Here is a 24,910-nt window from a genome sequence, read left to right on the forward strand (position 1 = left end):
ATGTATTGATCTATTAGTGGATCTAACATCCGTTTCACTATAAACCTGCAATGAGTTACAGAACGCAATGATATTCGTATTAACTATAAGTAAATGACCTAGCCAGAAAAAGCGCCACCTTTCAATACGACCACGATGAACAGGAAACATAAGTATATCTCGACATTTAATAGATAAACATGTCATAAACATAGCTGAGTCTTATCGAAAACAACACCTGACTTGTTCCACATATTGCTTACCAACCCACCCATATGACAGATGTAACAATTAGTAGTCTTTTATTAAAAGTAGATGTGGAAAATTTCTTAGTTTCCCGAATATGCTTTAAGACAACATCATCTACTGTATATTTCTGTATATTTGATATGCTTCGATGAATATGTACATCTGTTCAGTAAAAGTAAAGTACAAGCGACATAAGTATATGATAAGTGAACAGATATCTCAAATCGGATTGGGGTATTCGCAGTGTAATGAATCGGTTGGTTTTTGGTAGAAATAAATCGCAAAATCAAAAATTTTCTTAATTGATCCCTTAAATCCAAGCAATTTTTATCTTAGTTTCCGCCTATCCTCAGTATTTTCTTACTGTTTTCGAGTTTTCACACTTTTCTTTTCATTATTCCAATCAGCGTTAATAAAACTGGTTTTACCAAATACATATAAAAAATAATTACTCTATTTCATTGCACTTATATACCACATACATAGGTACATATATAAATACACATAATTCTTTTTAAAGACATATTTTTGAGTTTAAAACAAATATTTTCTCACAAATCTTAAAAGAAGTATCAGAATATCACACTTATTACTGTATTGTAGTTTAGATAGAACATCGGCCATAGCTTAGTACTACAACAATAATTGTAAATTTGGCTTGAAAGAGATACAAGCTACAATTGTTATATGTACTTATATATGGTGCTTAAATAAGAAAGAAATTTCGTTAAAAAAGGCTACCAATCAATACTTATGTTGAAGTGAAAGCTATTTGCATTTTGGAGAGTTCTTACAAGTGTAGGTATATACAAAAATTTAAAGTTAATTAATCAACGCTTAAGCTAATTACTAAAATTATTTATATACAAAGTTAAGTAAACTAATATTACAACTAGTGGTATGCATACGCTAAGCATACGGCAAGTATAACTATACATTTTTCTCCCACACACTCGCTGCTTAAGCGCGTTTCGTTATTTTCACGCGCAAACCATCCTTCGGCCGCAAAATCAATTCACCCAAAAGTGTGAGATCTTCGCGACGGTCGACGGATTCGATTTTGTATTTGCGCAGCACCGTCGACAGCACCGCCTTCTCCTCGAGTATAGCGAACTTCTGTCCGATACAGTTACGTGGACCGGCGCTGAAGGGTATATAGGCGAAGGGATGACGACCGGTGCAGTTCTCGGGCAAAAAGTTGTCAGGATTGAATTGTTCGGGTTTGGGGAATGACTTCGCATTGCGATGCAGCATGTAGGTGACAATAATGGCTGTGGTGCCAGCGGGTATCAGGTAGTTGCCTGGAAGAAAAAAACGTGTTGGACTAAATATATGCTTTAAAACACACTAGTTGTCTCGAAACACACCAATTTTCACATCCTCGCCAATGGAGCGCGCCATCATGGGCACACTGGGGAACAAGCGCAACGCGTCCTTGATGCAACACTCCAGATAACGCATATCCATTAGATTCTGCATAGTCGCTGGTGTCTCTTTATCGTCACCGAAGATCGATTGCAACTCCTCAAACACACGTTCTTGGTATTCGGGATGTGAGCCGAGCAGGAAAAGCGTCCACGAAATCGCGGCGGAGGTGGTGTCGTGACCTTCAAACATAAATGTGTCGACTTCTTCGCGTATATCCTCATTGGAGAGCACTGCGCCATCTTTCGAGGCGTTGATGAGAAGATCTAAGAAGGCGAGACGTTTCTTTTTGCCCAAATCGTCATAAGCATCGGGTGCGCTGTTTATATTGTTGTTGAGTATATTTTCCGCTAGTTCGGCTTTGCGCTCGCGTATTACACGATTGGAGAAACCGTGCAAAGTATTGATGTAGCTCTGGTGACGTTTGTAATCTTCGGAGAAACGGAAAATCGTGTCGAATTGTAGCCACAATTTTGATTGGCGACTTTGCACAATAGAGCCGATGCTGTAAGAAATGTTGAGAATGAAGAATTTTGAAGTTAATAAAAAAAAGTATAATAAAATTAATTCAAAATTAAATTTGAAATAATTTCAGTTTCTTATCTTCAACGACATTTTATATTTATTGATTTTTTTTCCCTCAAGCTTTGACATTCAACTACCGTGTACATGTTCTATTGCACCTACAATACTGTGTTGTTGTATGTACGTATGTTCGCATGTTGCCGTTATCACGACTAAATGTGGAAAACTTCATTTGTCAGTTGAGTTCGTTTGGTGTTGCCGCCAAACTGACATCTTAATCTCGCATATTTTCCACATGAGCACATACCACCCTATAAAAATTTTATCGAACGCATGTGAGCTTGTTTCACTGTCAAAGTTGACAGCTCTCGATATTAAACTTTTGTGCACTTCAGTGACAACTCATTTGGCTCACATTGCACACATACACACATACATACGTACAATATATATACCTTTGATTGTATATATGTTGCGCCATTACCACTTTCATTTCGCACACACACTGATTATATCGGAAATGCTTTTATTCGGGGTAAGAGTAAATTGAATTTCGCAGAATTCTGCTTTTTCATATTGGCTAAATTGAATTGTTAGACCTGAACGAGGTGTAGATTTGAGTACAAAGATCATATCTAACTGGGAATGGTTAAACACACAATTATTATTTACTTATCTTTTATATACAGACTTTGAACAAATACACACATACCTATACAGTTTAATAGCAAAACGAGGAGCAAAAGTATTCATATTAACATTGACTTCAAATTATTAAAACATTTTTTTCTTTTCGGTTATCCAAAGCAGAAAAAGTTAAAGCTTTGATAATAAAAAAGTCATTATAATAGGTCATCTAACAATGGAGATCGGTTAATTATAATAAAATTTATCTTCCGATAATTTATAATTTTTGGAAACAACTCTAGAATGAGTGACCTTTAGTAAAGGAAAAATTAGATTCAGGCACTGAAAAAATTTCCTCGCTATTATACTGACTGGTAGCAGAAGATCTACTGCTCCACAGTGCGGCCTCCTTCAGAGAAAAACCATTACCTCAGATAGTAGAGCGGCAGGCAATCAATAGAATCGAGTGTCGTTGTGATAAGACTAATATAGGTGCCAGGCCACAGCGGAGTTGCAGGAAATTGCAAAGCTGATGAGCTAGCAGATAAAGACACCCTAGAACAGCTATCGGTTGAATAGGTGCTTCCGTATCCTTTTGTGTTCTACTACTGGATATCTTGGCTTCGCGGAAGCTTAGCCAGCGCTGGACCACCATCGGTAGATGTAGTGGCCTCTTTGCCCCCAGTATGGCTAGCGTCCATGCTATGAGGTTGGGAATCTTACCAAACACCATCTTCGGAAGCTGTCTGGAAGATGATGAAGTAGAAATAACTCAACACTTCCTTCTTTTTCTTAACTGTCCTGCTTTTGGGAGGTCTAGACTTAAACATTTGGGAGCGGATACCTTCAGACATCCCAGCGAACTGGCCGGAGTGAAAATTAAACGCCTGTGCAAATTTTTTTGGGCTACTAAACGTTTTGCTAATTTATTAGTTTGATCCCAGGAGTTCTTATTTTCCATGTTTTCACAAAGAACTACATATAGCAGTTCACGTGCTATCTAACCTAAGCTAACTTACTAATCTACACTGGGTTTATAGCCCTAGATTTTTGATCGATTTAGCATGTGATCCCAATTCATGAGACTCTCAATGGTTTTGTAAAATTTGCTCTCATTTGGTTGAAAAAAAATAGCAAATATATTTTTAAAACCAGTTTTGTTTTGAAAAATAAGTATACATTGAAGTAAGCAGAAAGACAAATGTCGAATGCATACGAGTATGTTATATCTCAATTAAACTCCTCGTATGCGCTTTTCCTTTATAATTATGTCCAGTTGACAATGTCTATTAAAGAATCAGCAACGATCTGTCATTATGAGATGATCCAATCAACCTTAGCGCGTTTCTTTCATCACTTTTAGATCTAAGTGGAAGAGGACGCTCTCTCTATGTTTCACACTTTAATTTCCTAACTCCGAAAATGTATAGTGATGACTGCGGCTATAGTCTAACTTGATATTCACATCTGCTCTTGGATCTCAAAGTTTATCAGCATATTTTGCAAAGTCTTTTCATAATATGTTTTTTTTTTATATTTATCTAAAAAAATTTCCACTACCAATAAAAAACATGTTCAAGCTTTAATCTCCGGAGCAGTTTCAATCGTGATAAAATCTCTATCTTTCATACATCATGTGATTTGAGGACAAACATACATATATTCCACCTTTCGACTTTTCCAAACCAATCTTCGGAAATTTATTACAACTGTAATTAAGAAATACCCTTCATTGCCTGCCGCTTTGTCACACTTCAATATCATTCCTAAATTTATAACGTATTAAGTCACTGAGTTCATTTTTAAAAAATAACTTTGACGTAGACGCTTCTCCCTCTGATGGATTTCAATGACTTCTGGGAATTTGGCGGAATTTTCATGGTGATCACGTGATGTTTTTATGCGCGCAAAAAGGGATTGCAGAACCCTGGTGATGACTAGAAAAATAAATTTTGTTACTAAAAAGCCGATATATATTCAATAACCAGAAAAATCAAGTCCACATTCACTCTTTGCATGAATAAATTCACTATTTCTACGCTTAAAACCATCAAAATTTGTTAAGATATCCAGGAAGAAAAAATGTATATCTATGAGCTGTGTTATTAATTGTTTCGATGCGCTTTACTTCAAATCGTCTAAAATGAAAAAAAAATTGTCTTCTGACAAATTTAAAAATTTGAATCTAACTGATCAACAGTTACATTTTGCTGAAAAATTATTATAGATTGATTTAAAAATATAGCATTTTCGTATATTCTTATGGATAGCTTAATGATTAAAAAATTAACACCAGCGAAAGAAATCGTTTAATAGTTCTTCAATCTTCTGAGTCGATTTAGACATATCCGTCATTGCTTTTGTCTGTATATCGCTCTGCAATTTTGCACACATCCTTTTCCCTGCAAGAAACTATTCATTTTTCATTACCGTCGATGTCGGTCCACTAATGCATTACAGATTGAACGATCAAAATCATGTTCTTGTATGAAAAACATTTTTTTTGTGAAGGCTATTATAGCTTTGGTACAACCTAAAGCCTTAAAATGATTTCATTCTTATTATCGAGTTAAAAACCAAAAACAAAACAGAGACTTTTATTGTGTTAATTAAATAATTATAAATCAGTAAATTATAGACTCTAGTGTTTTAATAAACTTTGGATGGACTTATTAATTAATCTGGTTTTAGGTAGGTATTACATTTTTCTCTAAATGCAAATCCACTGAAGCTGCGAAAATTAGCACTTGTGAAAAAGTAGAAATTAAGTGGAATGACAGGCATCGTGATATGTGCACAAACGCGTGTACATATGTACATATATTTTTAGATATTGGCCATGACTTTGAACTTAAGTGGCAAATTAAGTAAAATTAAGCGTTAATTAGAGAGATATTTGTGTGTCTATACCTTTCCTTATACTGACGCGATTACGTCAACATGTGAAATATTTTGGTGTTTTTTTCTTTTGCCCCTAAGGAAAGTTCAATATATTAAAATATAATTAGCATGGCAACACAATCCGCTTTCACAAAGTTTGAAAAAATATTTCATTTGAAAAAATCGTTGTTACTACTTTCTTATATACGTAACTTTTTTAACTGTTGCTTAATTTAGGGTTCATGCAAATTTCTTGAAAGTTTTAACTTTAATCTTTAATATCTAAAAAATCATTCTACTGATTTCAAGCAAATATATGCAATTTTTATGGTAAAAATTATTACATTTAAAAAAATATTATATTCAAGCCACTTTTCTTTCAAACCAAATCAACTGTCTTGCTTCAAAGATACATAATCAAAGCAAGAACTATGAAAGCAGAAGTAGAACCATTGGAAATCATTTCGAATAATGTTCGTATCGGTTCATACATTTCTTTAGCCTTCCCGTTAACTTTATTATGAGATATATTCATAAAGAGAGGTTGGCATCCCATATTTAGCATGTTTTAGTATACTTAAAGTACACCACACATACTTGAGAACTTATTTTCACACTCTGGCCGACATATTCGGCATAAAGTCTGCTGAGTAACGGAAATCATTATATGTAACGTTTGTAGCTTTAAGTATAGTATATCCAGTACTATACATACACTTAATTTTGTTAACAGATCTTACATGTTGACTCACATATACAGCATAAAGCCCACCAGAAGTTTGAAATTCTGATAATGGGTATAGTCTAGGAGACGAATTGGCCCTTTTATGATAGGTTTCTCTCCGAATTTCAGTACTAGATATTCAGGAGTGCTGTAAGCAGTGACTCCACACATTCGTTAATGCACCAAATAGTGAAAAAATATAAGATTTACTTAAAGGTGTGCGGGACTACATCCATTTTTTCAATTTTATCCCCGCTCTTATGAGGTCCTTCTGTATTATATAGCACATAAATGCTTCTGACGTATTTATTTATGGAGTTATCACACTTTTAGTATTTTTCAATATAATCGTTACTTGGAAAGTATTCGGGGTTATCATTTGATTTCACCAATTTTCCCATAATCAGAGAAAGTGCCAAACCATTTATCCTAAGCGATTTATCTCCATTAGATTAAGTGTTAAAAACAACCTTTAGGTGAACTAAATGAACCAGGTGTTGAGGCAGTATTTAATCGTACTTCCCACTTAATAAAATTAAACCTTTATCAAGGTTTAATTGGTAAATACTACAAAATTGGTTTTACGCTTTTATATCAAGATCAAAAGAAAGATTACTAGTTAGAAACTTACCCATAAACAGCCTTCACATATTCCGAATCGCTGTTGTCTTGGGCATGAATGCTGCGGCCCATAGCCGTTTCTAAATTATAATTTTATGTTTCGATAAAAAAAGTTTAAACATTAATAATTATTTACAGTAGGTAAAAGTCAAATGCCGAGCGGTGACAACGCTTTTGTGCACCAAGTACAGCAATGAAGAAAGCACCTACCGCACACAATGTCCAGCGTGCAGAGCGTCACATATGGAAAGATATTGAAGGCCTCGGCGCCCACTTCGCACTCCAGTTTGCGTGCCAAAACTGCGCTCTCCTCATTGAAGACATCGATAAAATCGTCCAAAATTTTGAAATGGAATGCCGGTGTCAAGATCTAATTGCAAAATATGAAAGAAAATAAACCAAATGTAAATAAGTGGTACATTTTATTACAAAAAAATAATAATTTTGTCATTGTATTGACTTTGAACTTGATGCGTGAAGACAGCAAAGCTGTTTGCGTAATTCGGTGAGCAGTCGAAAACAACAACACTAAAAATTTATTTTTAGCACCTAAACACTCAAGCTCATTTAAATACAAATATACTATACGTACGGCTCATTTGTTTATTTTATCGCTTACCTTTCTTCTCGAATGCCATTTCCGGCCAAAGCTGGTCAGCAGTCCGGTGCCTAGCCATGGTCGCAAATAATCGTAATCGTGACTTTTATCTATGAATTTTTGGCTATTCAAGATTGGCTGTAATCAGAAAGTGTAGTGAATTTTTAATTACCGCAACGCCATTAAAAAAACAATAGCAACAAAATACATTAAAAATTGAAAGTGAAGAAGGGTTCCCACGTTATTATGTGCGCTTTGGCTGCAAGGCGGGTAAGTAGGTCGCATATAATTTTATATAAACGCATTTACTTGTATATAGACTATAATAAAAATTTAGCTTAATGATTACAAATTAGTCTTTAACTTTTATGAGCAAACTGAGCTAAACCAAAACAAACCATTAAATCTTGAGTAAACTTTAACCTTGCTGAAGTAATGGCAATAAATTTATTTAATACAAGTATTTCAAATTTAGATTTCTCATGCATTACTTTGGGGTGGTTAATAGAGATTCAAGATAGTTAACAATTGTTAGCGTAAACATCCAACATTAGCAGCATAGAACTTAAATTCAGTCCTATCCTTGACACTAATTAATAAATTTGCTCCTTGACTATCAACGGTCTGCAATTTTAGGTTAATTTTAAATTCTTTCATCATGTAAGCACTTGAAATTTTCATTCTTCTTTACTTTCGTTTTCTTACCTCTACTGTTTCTGGGTCGAACAGCATCACATAAGGGGTTGGTCCCTGCCATGCTTTATTTAAACCGATACGGTTGCCCCATAGCTTTATTGTGCCCGTCAAGCGATTGAATAATTCTGAAAATAAATAAATGCAATTATTAAATTTTTTATTTCAAAGATTTCAACAAAAATGGGTCTGTAAATACATATATTTGTTTTTGAAATAAAAATAGATACTTATTTCAATTAATTCTTTAAACCTAAAATAAATAAAGTCAACAATTCACTATAATTAATTAATATTTATTGTTAAATCTGTCGCATTTTGAAAAAATATTGCACTCTTCAAAACCTTGAAATTCGTATCCTAAATAAAGTAGTTTTATTACCCTTAACCTTAAAAACTATTATTAGTAGTTTTTTTCAAGTCTTTCCAGAAGCTTTTTGTCTTCTTATTTGCTCATCTTTTGTTTTAGTATTATTATATCTGCAGACAGAAACGTAAAAAGTCGATATATAAAAATCTTAAATATTACAATCGCCAAGTCCACTACATATCTACCAGGCAGTTTAGACCCTTACTTTTAAAATTTTCTAGAACTAGATATGTCATGATTTCAATTCTCATTCCAGCACATTTGATCTAACAGACTCACTCTTTACCATTAAAAAAATTATTTTATCTACTCTTAACAAGTAACATTGAAAAGTAATAAACTTTAATCTAATTCTTAATTTTGGCTGTTGAAATTTTTGTTTCTGTAGCTGAGCAGCTTAAGATTGCAACGCTTAAAACTCTCTTGCCTTTTATGACTCGGCTAATTCCGCTCCTTCGCGGATTGCGCGCCTCGCGTCGGGCTGAATAAAGTGTTCGACTAACGATTTTTTATCACTTTCGAGCCAGCGATATTTAAGGTGAAGTCTTTTAGGGATCGTACAAATTTTTTCGTAAATTTTTGAGCTATCCTAATGAAATTTATTTCGTAGGTGCATTTTGATATTCTATTGATCATTCAACACAATCAGTCAGATCAGACTTAGACCTACAACCTCTTACTTAAAGATTTATAAAAAAAAAAATATAATGTGCATGTATACTTATATGATGATATGTTGAAAGAATCAGAACGGCAAAACCAATTCCCATCGTTGGCATACGATTATAAAAATATTAATAATCTTGCTATTTTAGCATTGTAGGAAGATATTGTCTTAAACTATTATGGAAAAGTGGGAACAGCTGGTAATAATACTACTGTATTCTATTTAACAGTAATGTTTAAAATTTTCCAACAAATAATGCCTAAAAAGTGAACTGAGTTGGGGTGGATGGTTCACGAGGCTTGAATTGAAAACCTACAGTTCTCAATTTGCATTAGAATTGAAGCAGGTTTATGCGATTTAAATTCTAGGTTAAGATATTTACTTTACTTGTGTATGTCCTTCAAAAAATACTGTATCATTTTCTCTCTTTTCAGTCTTCTGGACTCTACCAGACACTTGACAGAATTCTGTTGACTGCTGATTACTCAATATAAACTACTGATTACTTAATAAGCCTATACTTTACACCACACTATCCAAATAAACAAAAGTCTAGTCATAATAATTAGCTACAGCTAAACTGTTTTATACAGCATCTATCAATCTTTTTTATGGCATCAATCGGAATCGTTTTCGCATTAATTTGCATATGTGATCCACAAATATAAATATTTACAGAGCTACTGTAGACCAACAAGTAGGCGGATGTGCTGCCGTTAACACGCGTAGGCTGTGTTGACAATCGCCAAGGGTGTAACTTTGATGCTCACTTGAGTATTTACAATGAATCAGTGACTTATTAACAGCAAATTTAATTAAGTTTATGAAAATACACACCTACATATGTATGTACTACACATGTTTTCACATTGAGTTATATTAAATAACTTGTTGCTCATAATAACGGTTTTTGTGATTTCTATTTGTTTAAGGTGACAAGTTCATTTGTATGAGTACGTATGTATGTATGAATCTGCGAGCCTCAACAGATTGTTGCGCATGCGCGCACAGCAAATCTATTTATATGCATATGTAAGTTTATATAACTGTATATGTAAGTATAAGTAAATGCATATATTTACATAAGTATGTATGTATGTAATCATGATTTCCCCAAATCATTTGTATGATTGTGTCAAAGTACATTTGCCGCGTCATGGTTAATAACTCGGTCAGTGGTACCAAATTCGGTTACAACTGTGTTTACATACATATACAAGTGTCATGTGTAATTTGCAGCTTTTCACAACATCTATCTACCAAAAAAAACATCGCAATTACAGAAAACTCACCTTCACGACATTTACAGTTATTTGGTTGTCACGAAAAACAGCTTCTTGCTGTGCGGTTATTTAAGACACAATATACATACATATTTATAAACATAAATATATGCATGCTATATATCTAAATATGTATGTGTAGGTGAAAAATGTGAAACCGTAAATTGCGCCCACTCTCCACACATACACAAATATAAAGAAAAGGTCGTACGTATATTATTATATTTATTATCAACAATTTTATTGTGCGATCTTCTTGCATCCACACATAACGCATATATGTATATATATGTGTGTATGTGATTTTTATTAACTTTCATTGTCATCAACGCAATCAGTTGTCAGCCAGTGTTGTGAATGGCAACAAAGTGGGCAGCCCATTCGACCAATGTCACCCGGCCGCATTTGCAATTGAATTAGAGGCAAAGTTGTTTGCTTTTAACGCAGGCATTATTGTTGTAATTATTACCGTTACAAAATGTGTGGGGCTCAGTCAGCAATGTACCAATTTTTTTATACCGTGAACAGGGTATAATAAGTTTGCCACGATGTTTTTAACACGCAGTAGTCAACGTAGGCAACGCAAAAATATACATACATATGTTATATATATATGTAAATGATAACCGTGTCGAGCTGAGTCGTTAGTCCTTCAGGTTTTGAGATATCCATCTGCAATTATATACACGTCTTTTTCTCCTGAAGAAGCTGCATATATGTTGGAATCGTCAATATCGGGAGGTTTGAAAGTGTACGCATTCTTGAACTAAGTCTCTAGCTAAATCATTAGGATAGATGAGTTAATCTTTAAGTAATCACTCAGTCGCAGCCATTCCAATGTCTTCATCGGTAGTTTAATTATATATTGTTTTCTTTTTGGTTGTCAGTTTCGCTTGTATGTGTATATTTCAATGCCGGTTTTTTCGAAATTCTTGAAATTCTCTGTTTCTTTTATAAAAAACTCAAGGTATGAATCGTAAAGATCTGTAACTTTTTTATCAATTCTATATTTCAGGAACTAACCGATTTCTGAATTTGAACATTCGAAATATAGGTGAAACATTGTTTTTTCTTCTGATTTTCTGTATAATATATAGTACACAATGATGATAGCGGAATAAAACTTTACAAAAATACGATGTTTGAAAAATATGTAAATGACAGATTTCACTTTATCATGCGAGAGTATAAAATGTTTACTTGTTTTTCTTCTTTTTCACACCGCTTACAGCGCGCCAGTCGCTTCTTCACCAAGTCCTTCTCCACCTGATCTTTGTTTACTCTCTCTAAAAACATCTCATATAATAACCATTACTGCCATTTCCAGCTTTTGAAAATTCGATAGTACATATTTCTGCCGGTTTTTGTCGCATTACAGGCTTTTCGCAAGAATCATCATTGATTGATTCTAAAGTTTTGAGAACTTCATGCCAAGATTCGTTCAAACTTTTACATGTCTGATCTCTAGGTCTAGTTCTTTTTTCGATTTCATTCATGTAGACTATTCAGCAAATGTGATTGGTTCTAAATTCAAAGAATTGGGCGGAACGAGGAAAGCGAAAGGTGATTGGTGTTTGGTCGCGAATTTTTGCTTGCAACTCATTGTGCATACCAGACATGTTCGCTGAATTATCATATGACTCTCTGCATCAACCTACAATATTTATCCTCAGTGGTTTTAGTTCTGAAGTAACGGCAGAAAACACTTCTTCAGCTTTGTGTCCCAAACTAAAGGAATCCAAAACAATTTCTTGTTTGGAAAACTTGTTTGTTTGAGAAGATATCTTCACGGTATGAATCCAATCTCCAAGCATCATTTCTTCTTTATTTGTGAAGGGTATCATTTCTTATTTAATTTTATCATTATTGTAAATATTATTTATGTAAATGTGCTTTTTGCTTTGTAAACATTTTTAAATATAATGTAGTACACATGTATGTAAATGTATTGAAGTTTACATAAACATACACATACAATTGTGTTTCGTATAAAATTAATGAATAATATTAGACAAATAATGTTAAAATTTTTTTCAAAATAATATTAAATAATTTAAAATTAATTTAAGTTTTTTAATAATAATAATAATGAAATTACTAAAACATATAATTATAATTAAAATATTAAAATATTACATTAAAAGAAATATCAAAATATTTATACAATTTTGTTATATAAAATTTAAAATAATAATCTTTTGAACAACCTTTATTTTTTTCGATATTTTATTGTTATAAATCAGAAATTTCACTTAAGTGGCTCAGCAACCGTAAAAATCTGAAAATTTATACAAAAATATGGCAATATAAAAAAGTGTTGCTATTATCATAAATTTTAAGCTGATTAAGTTATTATCGACATCATTATTTTCGTAATTTCTTCCGCCATTTATTTCGTAAAAAAATGCGTTCGTCAAATTTGCGCTGCTCTTCTATTGAAAATGATAGAAATCTTGTGAATAATTGAAGTCCAGACAGTCAGTACGTAAGAAGAGCAGTATACATATGTATATTCCAAAAAGGTATACATTTATACATATCTACATACAAATTTATTAACTTATATATGTATATAAGCATTTTAGCGTGGGTGCATAGTCGCTTGTCAGTCATTAGATGCGCTAAATTCCCGTCGCTGATTACTTCCACTTGTTTTATAACTCAAACTTAATTGTTTAATATTTTGTTTTCATTATTTTTACTGTATTTCCGCTTACACTACACACCTTAGTTAAGTGCGTACGAATGCAGGCAAAAGCAAAAATCATTCAAACTGCGGGCGTCTTTGCCAAAAATTGTTGGAAAGTGTGATGATGTCTGTAATTTGCATATTTTATACGGGCATGTAAACAAAATCTCTTTATTTATTTACTTGCATAAATGTATGTACATACATTCATATTATTCACATTGTTTGAATGACATTGTTTTGCTTCTATTGTGTGCGGACGTTTGAATTGTATGATGAATATGCATATACTATTAATGTTATTATTATATAATACTGAGTAGAAAAATTCAAAGAAAAATGAAATGAGATAGTGCACAGGCAATCAATCGCTTTTTATATAAAAAAAAAAAAAAAAATAGAAAAAAATTTTAAAACTTAAATTTAAAAGTAAACACTTACTTTATTCATTATTGTATTTTACACAATAAAATGTTCGCGAGACTCTAGCGATAGGCGTCAATAACCAAAAAAGACCCTTCGGAAGCCCACCTAAAAATCGTTTGTTCAAATACCTGATGTAGTCTATATCGATATATGTAGACCAGTGGCAAGAATTAAATGCTAAAGGGTAAGTATTTTTAAGTAAGTATTTTTACTATTTTTTCCCAGTTACGGACATTTCTAAATTCTCTATTACTTCGACTCCATCTCTGCGAACTTGGATCACTGCGTAGTGAAACGTACTCTGCGAAAAGATTGCAGGGGTAGTTTTTTGACAGAAGCTCTCTATAAACTCTAGTTTCAGACTGTCAGAGCACTGTAGTGTTTTTCCACTGCCCGAGTGGCAGCCATCAACGTAGCAGCAGATGTACTTCTTCGAAATTTTATTTTTTTTAGAGTAGTATAAAAAAAAAACTTCTATACAGGCCGTAAACTCGCTGATAGTGAGCTCAAAGCTAAGTAAGGAGTGCATAACCTCACTAGCAACAAAATCAAGCTACTTCCATATTAAATGCAGGATCTAAGAATTGTCTTCTAACCCAAAAAAAGAGTGAAAAAGGCTCGTTAAACTGCTACCTCTCAGAGAGGCTCGCATCGCTGCAACGATTGGTGTCTAAATGGCACTCATGCGGTCAGGCTAAAGATTCTTGAGGATAAAATTTGTCAAATTAGCAAAGACGATGATGAATAGTAAACATCTACATACTCTTTCTTCCACTATCCAGTTTTCGCCAGACCAAGGTTGATGCATCTTAGTTGTCTTAGTTTTACGAAACCGGGAAATTGGCTGGAACAGATATAAGCCGCCGCAATAAATTAGTGGCAGAAATCTAGGTGTTTTATCGATTTCCGAAAGTTTTTTTGATCTCTGCCTAAGAGTTCTGGACATCAGTACAGACAAACGTCTATAGCGGGATTATTCGTGCTCTCACAAATGATAAGCCAATTTACCTAATCTAACCTAAGCCAAATCATAAGTTTCAATACGGTAAGTTCATGATAATGTAATCTATGTAGAACCTAAATAGACGTTTGTGTTTTTATTCCAACATTTTATAAAAAATTTACTGTTAATTTCTGTGTTCAAAATTTCAACAAACAAGTCTGCCATTTTGCGAAAATATAATTTAAGGCTAAGGACGTACAAAAGTATTTTACTATAAAGTCTTATGTGTATTAAGATCTCGTATTTAATTTTTTAATACCTATAATTACTATCGCCTGATTCCCAAGATTGACCGAGTGCCCACAACTTTTTATAACTCATCATATATGTATATTTTTTGTATACCAAAATACATACTTAATAAAGCCTAAGAAATGATTCGTTTCCCTTTCCTTGCTCCATAAATAAATTATTAAAGTTAGGCCTTTATAGCGACCGAAATTGCTTCAACCGCTTTAAAGTTACAAACAAACTTTATTCGTGGACCCTGCATATGACTTTATCATCAATTGTTTCTAAATTAAATTTGATTTTTGAGAAATTTTTAATCAATTTACTAACAAATTATTAGCTTTAAAGTAATCAAGAAGGTGTTATTTCATTTGATTTACTCTTATTTGTTTCTTTATTGTGTCGTTTATGGATTATACCACTGAATAAAGTCAGGAGGAATATGTACAAGTATATAGAAAGTTCTTTGTGAAATTTATAGTAAATTTCCCAAGTTCTATCAGAGTTCTTTTTTGAATTATGAATGATTAATTGCTTTAGTGTCAAGTTATAATGTATACACACTGTTATCTCTGTTTTGTTGTCATCTTTTATTGTATGGTATATTAAAGAAAATATTGTTTATTGAGAACAAAAGACTTTTGCAACGAACTCATATTTTTCAATATCAGCAGAGCAAAGTCCCAAAAACAAACAAAAAATATTTATCATTTGTTTGCTCATGTGAACATATATTTGTCACAGAGTTTTACAAAATTGTATATCTATTTAATACCACCTTGATTCATTAATAAAAATATGTTTGTACGTTTGTAAGTATAGCATCAGAGCTCGTCATCTAATACTTTCAATTCAGCCGATTTTGCAATACAATACAATAGAAAAGGTGGATACTGAGTTATCCTAGCGAAAAATTTACCTTTATAGTCAAAAAATCTTAGAATGAATTAATGATGCGAGCATTTGCTATCAAATAAAATAAGTTGATGAGACTATCGGAGTGTTTGTTTCTTACATCTGATGCTCAATCGTCTATCATACGCCTGTATATAGTAACTAATCGGTGTTTTATGCATTTTTCTATATCTGCAGGAGGAGCCATCAACATTTGTAGAGATCGCTAGTATCATCTCATCATATCATTTGGTATCTACGCAAAACTCAATGTCGCAGTCAGTGCTGAATTAAAACTACAATACACTTAGATGTAAATGTGTCTATGTATATTTCTGTAATTATTTCGCATTGTTATTAAAGCCGCAGCAACAAAATAAACAATGAAATTGTATTTAATGGAAAAAGAACTGCCGGCAAATGCATAACTGCTGCAGAAACTTCAATTCTAGCAAAGAGACTCAATTGCAAAATAAATTTAATTGTCAAGAAAATTAGAAAAAATAAAAAAACTTGCATAAGCATATAATTAAAAGGTGATAAAATCTTTTGATTGTCGATCCTTGAAAAGTGTGCTTTCAACGTGATTAGTAGATTCCGTTTGAAAATATATTACATATATATATATATATATATGTTGTTAGGTGTGGACATACTATATGTGTACATATACATATATGTTCATGTTATATATACATATGTATACATATAAAAAAGGGTGTGTCAAATTGAGGCAACATTTTTTCATCATCTCAAGAACAGGCTCAAAAATTTCGAGAAGTTGAAGAGACACTTCATATTAATATTAATAAATATCTATTTCTAACAAAAAAATTTTCATGCAAATAGGCGAAAAAAATTATTTTTCTCATTTGTGTACCTTGCTCGAGACTTGAAAGGATGAACTGAAAAATTATTCAGGCAGGAAATTGAACGTTCTAAAAAAAAAAAATTATAAACATAAAGTCTCCTGAAAGCATGTTTTAAGATAAAAAAAACTGCTTAAAAATAGCACACCCTAATATATGTGTTTGTATTCGTATAGTATATATATATAGAATATAGTAAAGAACTTTACTTATGAGCTTATGAGCTACAGTAAGTACACTTTGCCACCAGCAATTGAATTTTGCATTATGTGTGCGCCACAAATTCTCGACGACCTTGAAGTCAACAGCAGCAGCCGCACAAAGCTACTCCCGAAAACTTCTTGCCGTGTCATTGCCAACAATCGCGCCAAGATACAGTCGTAAATGTTGACGTTCAAGAGCAGCAAATTTGCAGGTGGAAAATCCGAAAAACGTGGCGAGTTTCGTAAAAGACAAGTTTTGTCGGTGGGTATTAAAAGTTCTTAATACATGGCACAAGTGCGCAAGCGCCAACGCAGAGTAATATTTTATGATTTTTCAATACTCACAGATTTTTGCGCATGCATGTGTTCTGTTTGAATGCCAATGTCTTTAATACAACTATGTATTTACCACCAAATCGAAAATCTTAATTGCAAAATAGTTTCATATATTCGTATATGCTTGTAATGAAATGTAATGAAGTACTAGTAAGAACTACATGAATCTCATTGTATCAATATAAATATACTTTTATGTTCTTAATAGATACGCCTGTAAATAATTATTGTAATTTCAACCTTGAAATTGATTAGTTTTTATTATCAACGCAGAACCAAAAGATTTTTTAATGCTGCACGAACAAGTTCTTCGTCTAGTATTCGCAATCGGAGAGCGCATTAACCTTGAGTGGTTCCTGCGCTAGCATTTTGATTGATTACCAGTTGCGTCTAAGAAATAAATACTTAAGTGCTGTTTAGAAAAGAATTTAAAATGAAGACATTTGAATAAGAAAAAGTCACGCAAAGTGCCTTAAGAAAAAAATAAATAGAAATACAAACTGTGTTTGAGAGATGAGCTTATTAATTATGCTTATTTAAATAAAGTTTCGTTTTGGGATGGTATTTCGCAAAATGAACATTTTGACATTTTTTTCTTTAAAAAAGAAAAGTGACGCTTCACATTCATATATCTTTAAATGGGTTTTTACATTCTTATTCGGTATTAGCTCCTAAGAAGCAACTTTTTTATTTTTATTACCAAAAAAATATTTCTTTTTTTGTACTCTAGTGGGTTATGCCCATCGCCAGAGATACCGTATAAGACGTAGATGCTATTGCTGTTGAGGAGCAGAGAGTCAAAGAAGGACCGAATGAGTTCATCCGCTAATGGAACATTTTGGGAAGATTTTGCGGAAAGATCTTGTTTTGGATGACAAAATTCAACTTGTGCAAGAATTGAAGCCAAATGACCATCTTGAATGCGATCTATATCGATTCTCGAACAACTAAAACACAAATTTTGATCGGTTTGACTAGTCTAGAGCTCAAACTAAGGACTACTTTTGAAATTTTATTTTGAAAGTAAAGAAAAAGGACTTGAATTTCTTTTTTTAAGATTTATTAAACATATATTTGGGTGTATAAAAAGTTAATATGTGGGCATTTGTATAAAATATGGCGCCAAATGTCTCAGTTTTTTCAAGGAAACCTCCAAAGTAATTCATAGCAATGCACCATAGTGGTTCGATCTAGAAAAATTCTTCGAAAACTTCAATATTGCCTTAGACAATAATACATACCAAATTTCTTGAAGATAAGTATCTCGTCAAATGGAAAAGTTTTCCATGCCAGTACTTGATTCCGATCGTTCAGTTTATATGACAGCTATATGCTATACTGATACGATATCAGGGCTTAGCTGAGCAAAGAACGTTTGCATATTTCTGTTTAATATTTCAAAAACTGATATTTTGTTGGATCTTTGACGTTTTTTTGTGGTTGTTGCAAACTTCGTGGCAAATTTAAAATTGGTATACAAATCGTTAATAGTTTACCGGATAATGTGTCTGTGAAGCTACAGTTAAAAGCTCAAGCGGATACGTGCGAAAGTCTTCGAGCACCATTGCCGCCAGAACAAGTTTCGAAAAAATGACCGACCCAAACGGTCCGACAATACAGCCAATTGGACAGGAAATTAAATTTGATAAGGGTTCCAGCTCCATAATATGTAGCTTAAGCCATTTTTCCATTTTTTTTTTGAAAATCTTGCAGAAATATATATTTTATCAATTTGTATATATTATGTATATTTATTTCGGATATCATATTTCTATAAAACTATTAATTTTAAATAAAATTTCACATCAAAATATTAAAATTTTGCCTTCCAAATGTATTATATATATAATACATACATAATATGATACATACATATATGCAAATATCTTATTCATAAATTATTTATTTGCATAGTTGAATTCTAAGCCATCAACCAAAACCATTCAAATTAGCCATATTTGGCTGACAAAATAGCTCAATTTTACGACACTATAAACCATTCAAAAACTGGCCTAACGTATTCATATTTTTTTACCGTTATGGTTTTGTCAAATTAAAAGTGAAATAAAAACACAATAAATTAAAATAAATTAAGTTCATGTTTCGGCTTCTTCTTTTTGTTTTGATCATTGTTTCGCTCACTTTTGGTGCAAAGTGTGCGCTACAAGTCACGTTTTCTGTATAAGCGCAAGTTAATGATGTAGTAAAATGCCGCAGATGGTTAAACACAAGCGCCACTTAAACGAGTCGACGGAAACAGATAGACAAATGCACAAATCGGCACACCAACTGAGGAGCTTACAGAAATTACAAATACATATATTCATATATACATATGCATGTGTGTGTGTATGTAGAGAAATTCATTGATGACTAATCGGTAAGCATAGCATTGAGTATATATGTATTTATGTGTAATTCATTTAAGTTAGTTCATTTTTATATATTTATGCCAAAAGCTAGTTAAGAGAAAAAACTGCTGTGAACTTTTACAAGCTCGCATGCACATTGGGACAAATAAGCAACCGAAAATTGTAATTAAATTCCCGGGGTAAACGATAGTCCAAAAAAGAATTATTTTGCTAAATGGTGGGACTGTCCTTAATTACTATGCCAAATATGAGCGCGGCCTATCAACCAGTTTGTTTGCAATAGCTGCTTAAGTCCGTACAACTCAGTAGTGAGTTGCAATTTTTACAATGCATAAAAATATCGGAGAAAGAATTTACCTCAAAATTTTGTATTTCTAATCAAATTTCGGGTGCGGAATCGTTGCGAATGTTGGAAAAGGCTTACGGTGACGCAGTTTTATCAAAAATAGAGGCATACGAGTGGTACAAAGCCTTCAAAGACGGTCGAGAGATCTTTGAGGACATGTCTCGTTCTGGATGACCTTCGACCTCTTTAACTGATGAAAATATTGAAAAAGTGAAGGATATGCTGCTAGAAAATCATCAGGCAAGTATTAGAGAGATGACAAGAGAGCTTGATATCTCTCGTGAGTTCGTTCGAATAATTTTGATGGATGTTTTGGGTATGAAACGCGTTCTAGCTCGACTCGTCCCGATAAAGCTAAAGTTTTTTTTTCAAAAAGACTACGATTGTGACCGAATTCAAAGCCGAAAACGCAGCGAGTACCATCGATCAACCACCATGTTCACCAGATTTTTCCGCACCGTGTCCTTTTTCTTGTTCCCCAAACTGAAATTTCCGCCCCATGGGACCCGTTTTCTATCGTTCAAAGAGATGAAACAAAATTCGGAGGAGCTGACCGCCAGCTTAAAAAATGCTTATGAAAAGTGTTTCGAGAACTGGAAAAATCGTTGGAATAAGTAGGTTACATATATTGGGGATTACTTTGAAGGTGACAAAATAAATATTGATAAATAATTAAATATTTAGCGTTTTATTTACAATTTCCGGGTACTTTTCTCGTCACAATGTACATATACTACATATGCATACACATGCATACATACACTGCAAAATAACTGAAAGGGGCTGAGTTGGTTCAATGTTTGCCTAGGGGGTTTTGTTGTAAAATAAAAAGAAAATTTAATCAATAAAAAAAACAAACAATTTTCAGTAAAAGTTTTGAACGGATGTTTTCTTATTTCTGATTTGTCAATAATAACAAAAACAAATACATATCTATAGTAAATATTACATCTTAAGTATCAAATAAGATAAGATCTTTTCAAACATCAACTCGTATTAGGTAATATTTTCTATATGTAATATTTATCAGTAAGCCTGTGAGTATTATTTGAGAAAAAAAATAATAATTACCGAATGTGTAACCGAATATTTTATACTCTCGCAACTTGGAAAGATCAAAGCAGCGGAAATATTTGTATACCATATTCCGACCAAAAACTTTAAGTGATTAGATTACATTTAATCCCTTTACTAATCTATACCGTCCTCATTGCCGTTGGATTTATAAAACAGCTGCTTTTGATATTACAAAATCCACGTCGTTTACTATTTCTAAAAAGAAAACATTGCAATGTCTTATTTTGTTACAAAAGTCGTCTTGTTTTAAATATTTACTATTTATTGGAAATAATGGACGCATTTTCTGATTTGGGAAGTTGATTGTCAGTTTAATTGCTTTTTTTCTTTGTAGTGCCCAAATCAGCTGCGATAATATAATATTTCCTTTACTGACAAATCATAGTTCCACAGGGAGATTTCGAGTAGATTAGCTTCACATTTCTTCGGTGACGAGATTAATAAGTGTCATTTATAAGAGTATATAGCGAAATGTTACCAAATTTAGTAGATTAGTGAGAGAATAATCATAATTTTAAAATTCTTAATTTCTTCTTTAATATATATGTATGTTGTCCTCCTCTAAGTAATCCCGTAAGCAAGTCCAAGACCCATCGCCAGTAATAATACGTTTTATGAGAACCGAGTAGCTGGAAAGCATTGTTTCACAGACGTAAGCGCGACGCTGATTTTCGAGAAAATTAGTGATTTTAGAACCAATCATGCTTTCGCTTTTCTTGGCACAGATGTCACTGACAGTGATACCAACCACAAAAAAAAAATTTCGACGAATGGGTTTTCGCGTGAAATTTAAATTAATAAGTCTTACTGTCGTTTGCCCACAGTAGCATGCAATATTATACTTTCACTTAACTTTGCTAAATATCTCCGTTATTAACTGTGAATAGCAAAAGATATGGTCCAGGCAGAACCTCAAAAAAAGTTATTCTCTGTACTAGTTTTCATGCCGCAAGAATTATTGGTCCATAATTTTTGAAACCAAAAAAAGTTATTGTTTGAGAATAATAGTCTAACTGATAACTTAATTACTGTTAATTTGATACAAAATTTCGAAATATTAAAAAATATTCAGATATACTACTTTCCAGACGGCAGGTAAAATCTGAAAATTGGTTGAAAATTTATTTGCTAAAAATAATTCTATATAGCAACAGTAAGAAGATTTAGTGCTTGGAAAAATCATAAATTATTTGTAAACATATCTTAAATTAATACATAACTTGATCATCTTTCCAAAAAATGACGTCAGTTCATTTATAGCGGCAATTAGAAATAAACATGTGACGACTGGACTGGAATTAGTGTTCTAGTTTTTAGATATTTTATAAATTCATCAAAAAATAAACCGGTCTAAAAAAAGAACTGAAAAATTAACTAGACCAGCCGGTTAATCGAACACTATAAAAATCTACGGTTATTAAATTGAAACTTATTTAAATATAATATAAAACAGTCATTTCAAATACATATGTAAGCATATCATTAGAAATATTTAAACAGTTATAATTATATTGCGGAAATGATCCTTAAACTGGTTATTTATAATTCCATTTTTTTTACTTTTTATATTCTAAAAAACACCTCATAAGTAACAAAGGTTAGAGAAAAATTTTTTGCAGTCTAATATTCTTATTACCGAACAGATCGACAGCCGGCAGAAAAAAGCGGGTAATACAATGTTCTTATTGAATATATGTATTAAAGAATAAGATAAACGGAATAGCATACAGATTTGGCAATCTATCCGGAATCGTATAACCAGTTTCCAATCATTTAATTTGAAGTTTTCAGCTGGTTTTAAAGCATTACACCATCGTTAACAAAGAGATCCGATTTTTTCAGCTGAAAATGACGCAAAAAGCTTCCGGCTTCATGGCAAGTTCAATTTTTTTCGGCTACTTTACACACTATAATTTGAAATAATTTGATAATCAGTAAATTGCGGAAGAAGTTGGAAGAACTCTTATATTACTGTTAATATACAGACACGCATACGAATAAACAAACATGCATATGTATATATATGGTATTAAAATTCTGTAAGTTAGTTCTTAAGTAATATTTAACCACTTGAGTAGGTTCTGAAGTGTTTGTTGTTAAGAAGTTCTTAGAAAGAGCTACATAAAGGCATAAGACACTCAAGCGCAAAGTTGTTTGTGTATATGAATATTTGTATATAAATCAGTATGTAACATGTTATATCAAAATGCATGTATAACTGTATAAATTTAGCTCCGTATACCATTTGAATATTCGCACTTCAATATTATATAAATTTTTTTCTTTCATTTTTCAATATTTGATTAACCCGGAAATTTGATTAATTTATATAAGCGTATAACTTGTATTGTCTTCTCGCCGGCAGCCAGCGTTCTTGGTTAATGGAAAATAAAACTTGTCTTCCTCAATGTGTGACCTTGAATTTGGGTTAATGTGTTCACTTTATGTACACTTTTTTCTCAAAACATTTCCCTTTGATTTTTATTTCTTTGCAAAATTTTATAATCAACAATAAAATAATACAAAATAAATAATTATGTGTGCATAAATTTGTGCTTATTAATTTGAAAACAAGAAAAAACGGCAACTTCTGTTGCAGCGAAGCTATAATACCCTTCACAAATAAGAAAATGTTTCAATAGAAGAACTTGATTTAGATAGTTCAGTTTCTAAGGCGGTCCGATAGAAACCATTTCTTCAGAGGTTATACCGTTAGCTTAAACAATAATACAAGCCAACTTTAACAAATTAAAAAGTTTTCTGTTCAAGAACATGATTTTGATCGGTTAGTTGGTGTGGCAGGCAAATACTATACATACTATATTACTACGATATCGGCGGTTCGGTTCACTGTGCAGCTTATTGTGACTATTTAGGAAAAGAACGTGTTCCGAATTTCTGATCGATATCTCAAAAACTTAAGGGCGAGTTCGCATATATACAAGCAGACAGACGGTCGCGGTTTAAACGACTCACCTCATCACGCTGATCATTTACATATGTATATAGAGGTATATATGTATATTTAAAAGAGCCTCAGACGTTTCTTTATGGGTGTTACACACTTCGAGGCAAACTTAACATACCCTGTTTAGGGTATAAAAATCAAAAATTTCAAACTTTTCCACAAACAATATCTTAAAGATCATCAATAAGCATTTTTATTAGCTTATAACTTATGCAAAGCGCTCGGATACATTCACATACATATGTATATCTATATCTACAAGTTAGCAACACAAGCGTTCAAGCTGTGAAACTGTTGGCTACGCCCCTCGCTCTTACCAACACGCTGATAAGATTTGTTGGCTGTGTTAATCAACGCTCAGCCACTGAAACTTTTGATTTCTTGTATTAATCATCACTGTTTACCTTTTGTTAACTATTTCTAAACTATTTCGCCGTTTGCATCAATTACATATTTATGATCTCTTACATATTTCGGCTTTACAAATAAACACACCTTATATGCGGCGGAACTGCATTTTTAGGGTCAATGGACAGCGTGCAAGTGATTAAATATGCATGTAAATATATATATATATATACATAGATACCAGAAAACACCGTTAAATTCATTGATTAAGAAGAATGCAAATTGTTCGCAGGTGTTAGTTGTGTGTGTGCATTTAACTTGTAGCCTTTGTGGTGCTGTTGCGGAAGACGTATTGCAAAGAGGCGATAAAATACATTTTAAATGTCAAGATTAAGGTTACCAACGCATCTTTTGTGATTTTTGGCGTTATTTCGCTTATTTACAGACAGACTTCTTTAACATTTTTTGCGTTTCATATTCTAACTGACCATGGCATTCATAAAGTAG

The 24,910-nt window shown here is 32.6% G+C and overlaps 1 protein-coding gene across 1 annotated transcript in view; it reads right to left on the reverse strand.

Moving 5' to 3' along the window:
* Positions 1–660: 660 nt before the first annotated feature.
* Positions 661–24,910, reverse strand: part of LOC126759157 (cytochrome P450 4c3) — a 30,107-nt gene continuing 5,857 nt past the window's right edge. The window contains exons 2-7 of the mRNA XM_050473832.1: positions 8,334–8,449; positions 7,650–7,766; positions 7,241–7,400; positions 7,041–7,110; positions 1,596–2,158; positions 661–1,529 (exon numbers count right to left, since the gene is read on the reverse strand). Coding sequence (XP_050329789.1) covers positions 1,189–1,529; positions 1,596–2,158; positions 7,041–7,110; positions 7,241–7,400; positions 7,650–7,766; positions 8,334–8,449 — 1,367 coding nt within the window. The 3' untranslated portion in view covers positions 661–1,188. The remainder of the gene's footprint in view (positions 1,530–1,595; positions 2,159–7,040; positions 7,111–7,240; positions 7,401–7,649; positions 7,767–8,333; positions 8,450–24,910) is intronic.

Source organism: Bactrocera neohumeralis, chromosome 2, assembly GCF_024586455.1.
Source record: "Bactrocera neohumeralis isolate Rockhampton chromosome 2, APGP_CSIRO_Bneo_wtdbg2-racon-allhic-juicebox.fasta_v2, whole genome shotgun sequence".
In the NCBI taxonomy this organism is placed as follows: domain Eukaryota; kingdom Metazoa; phylum Arthropoda; class Insecta; order Diptera; family Tephritidae; genus Bactrocera; species Bactrocera neohumeralis.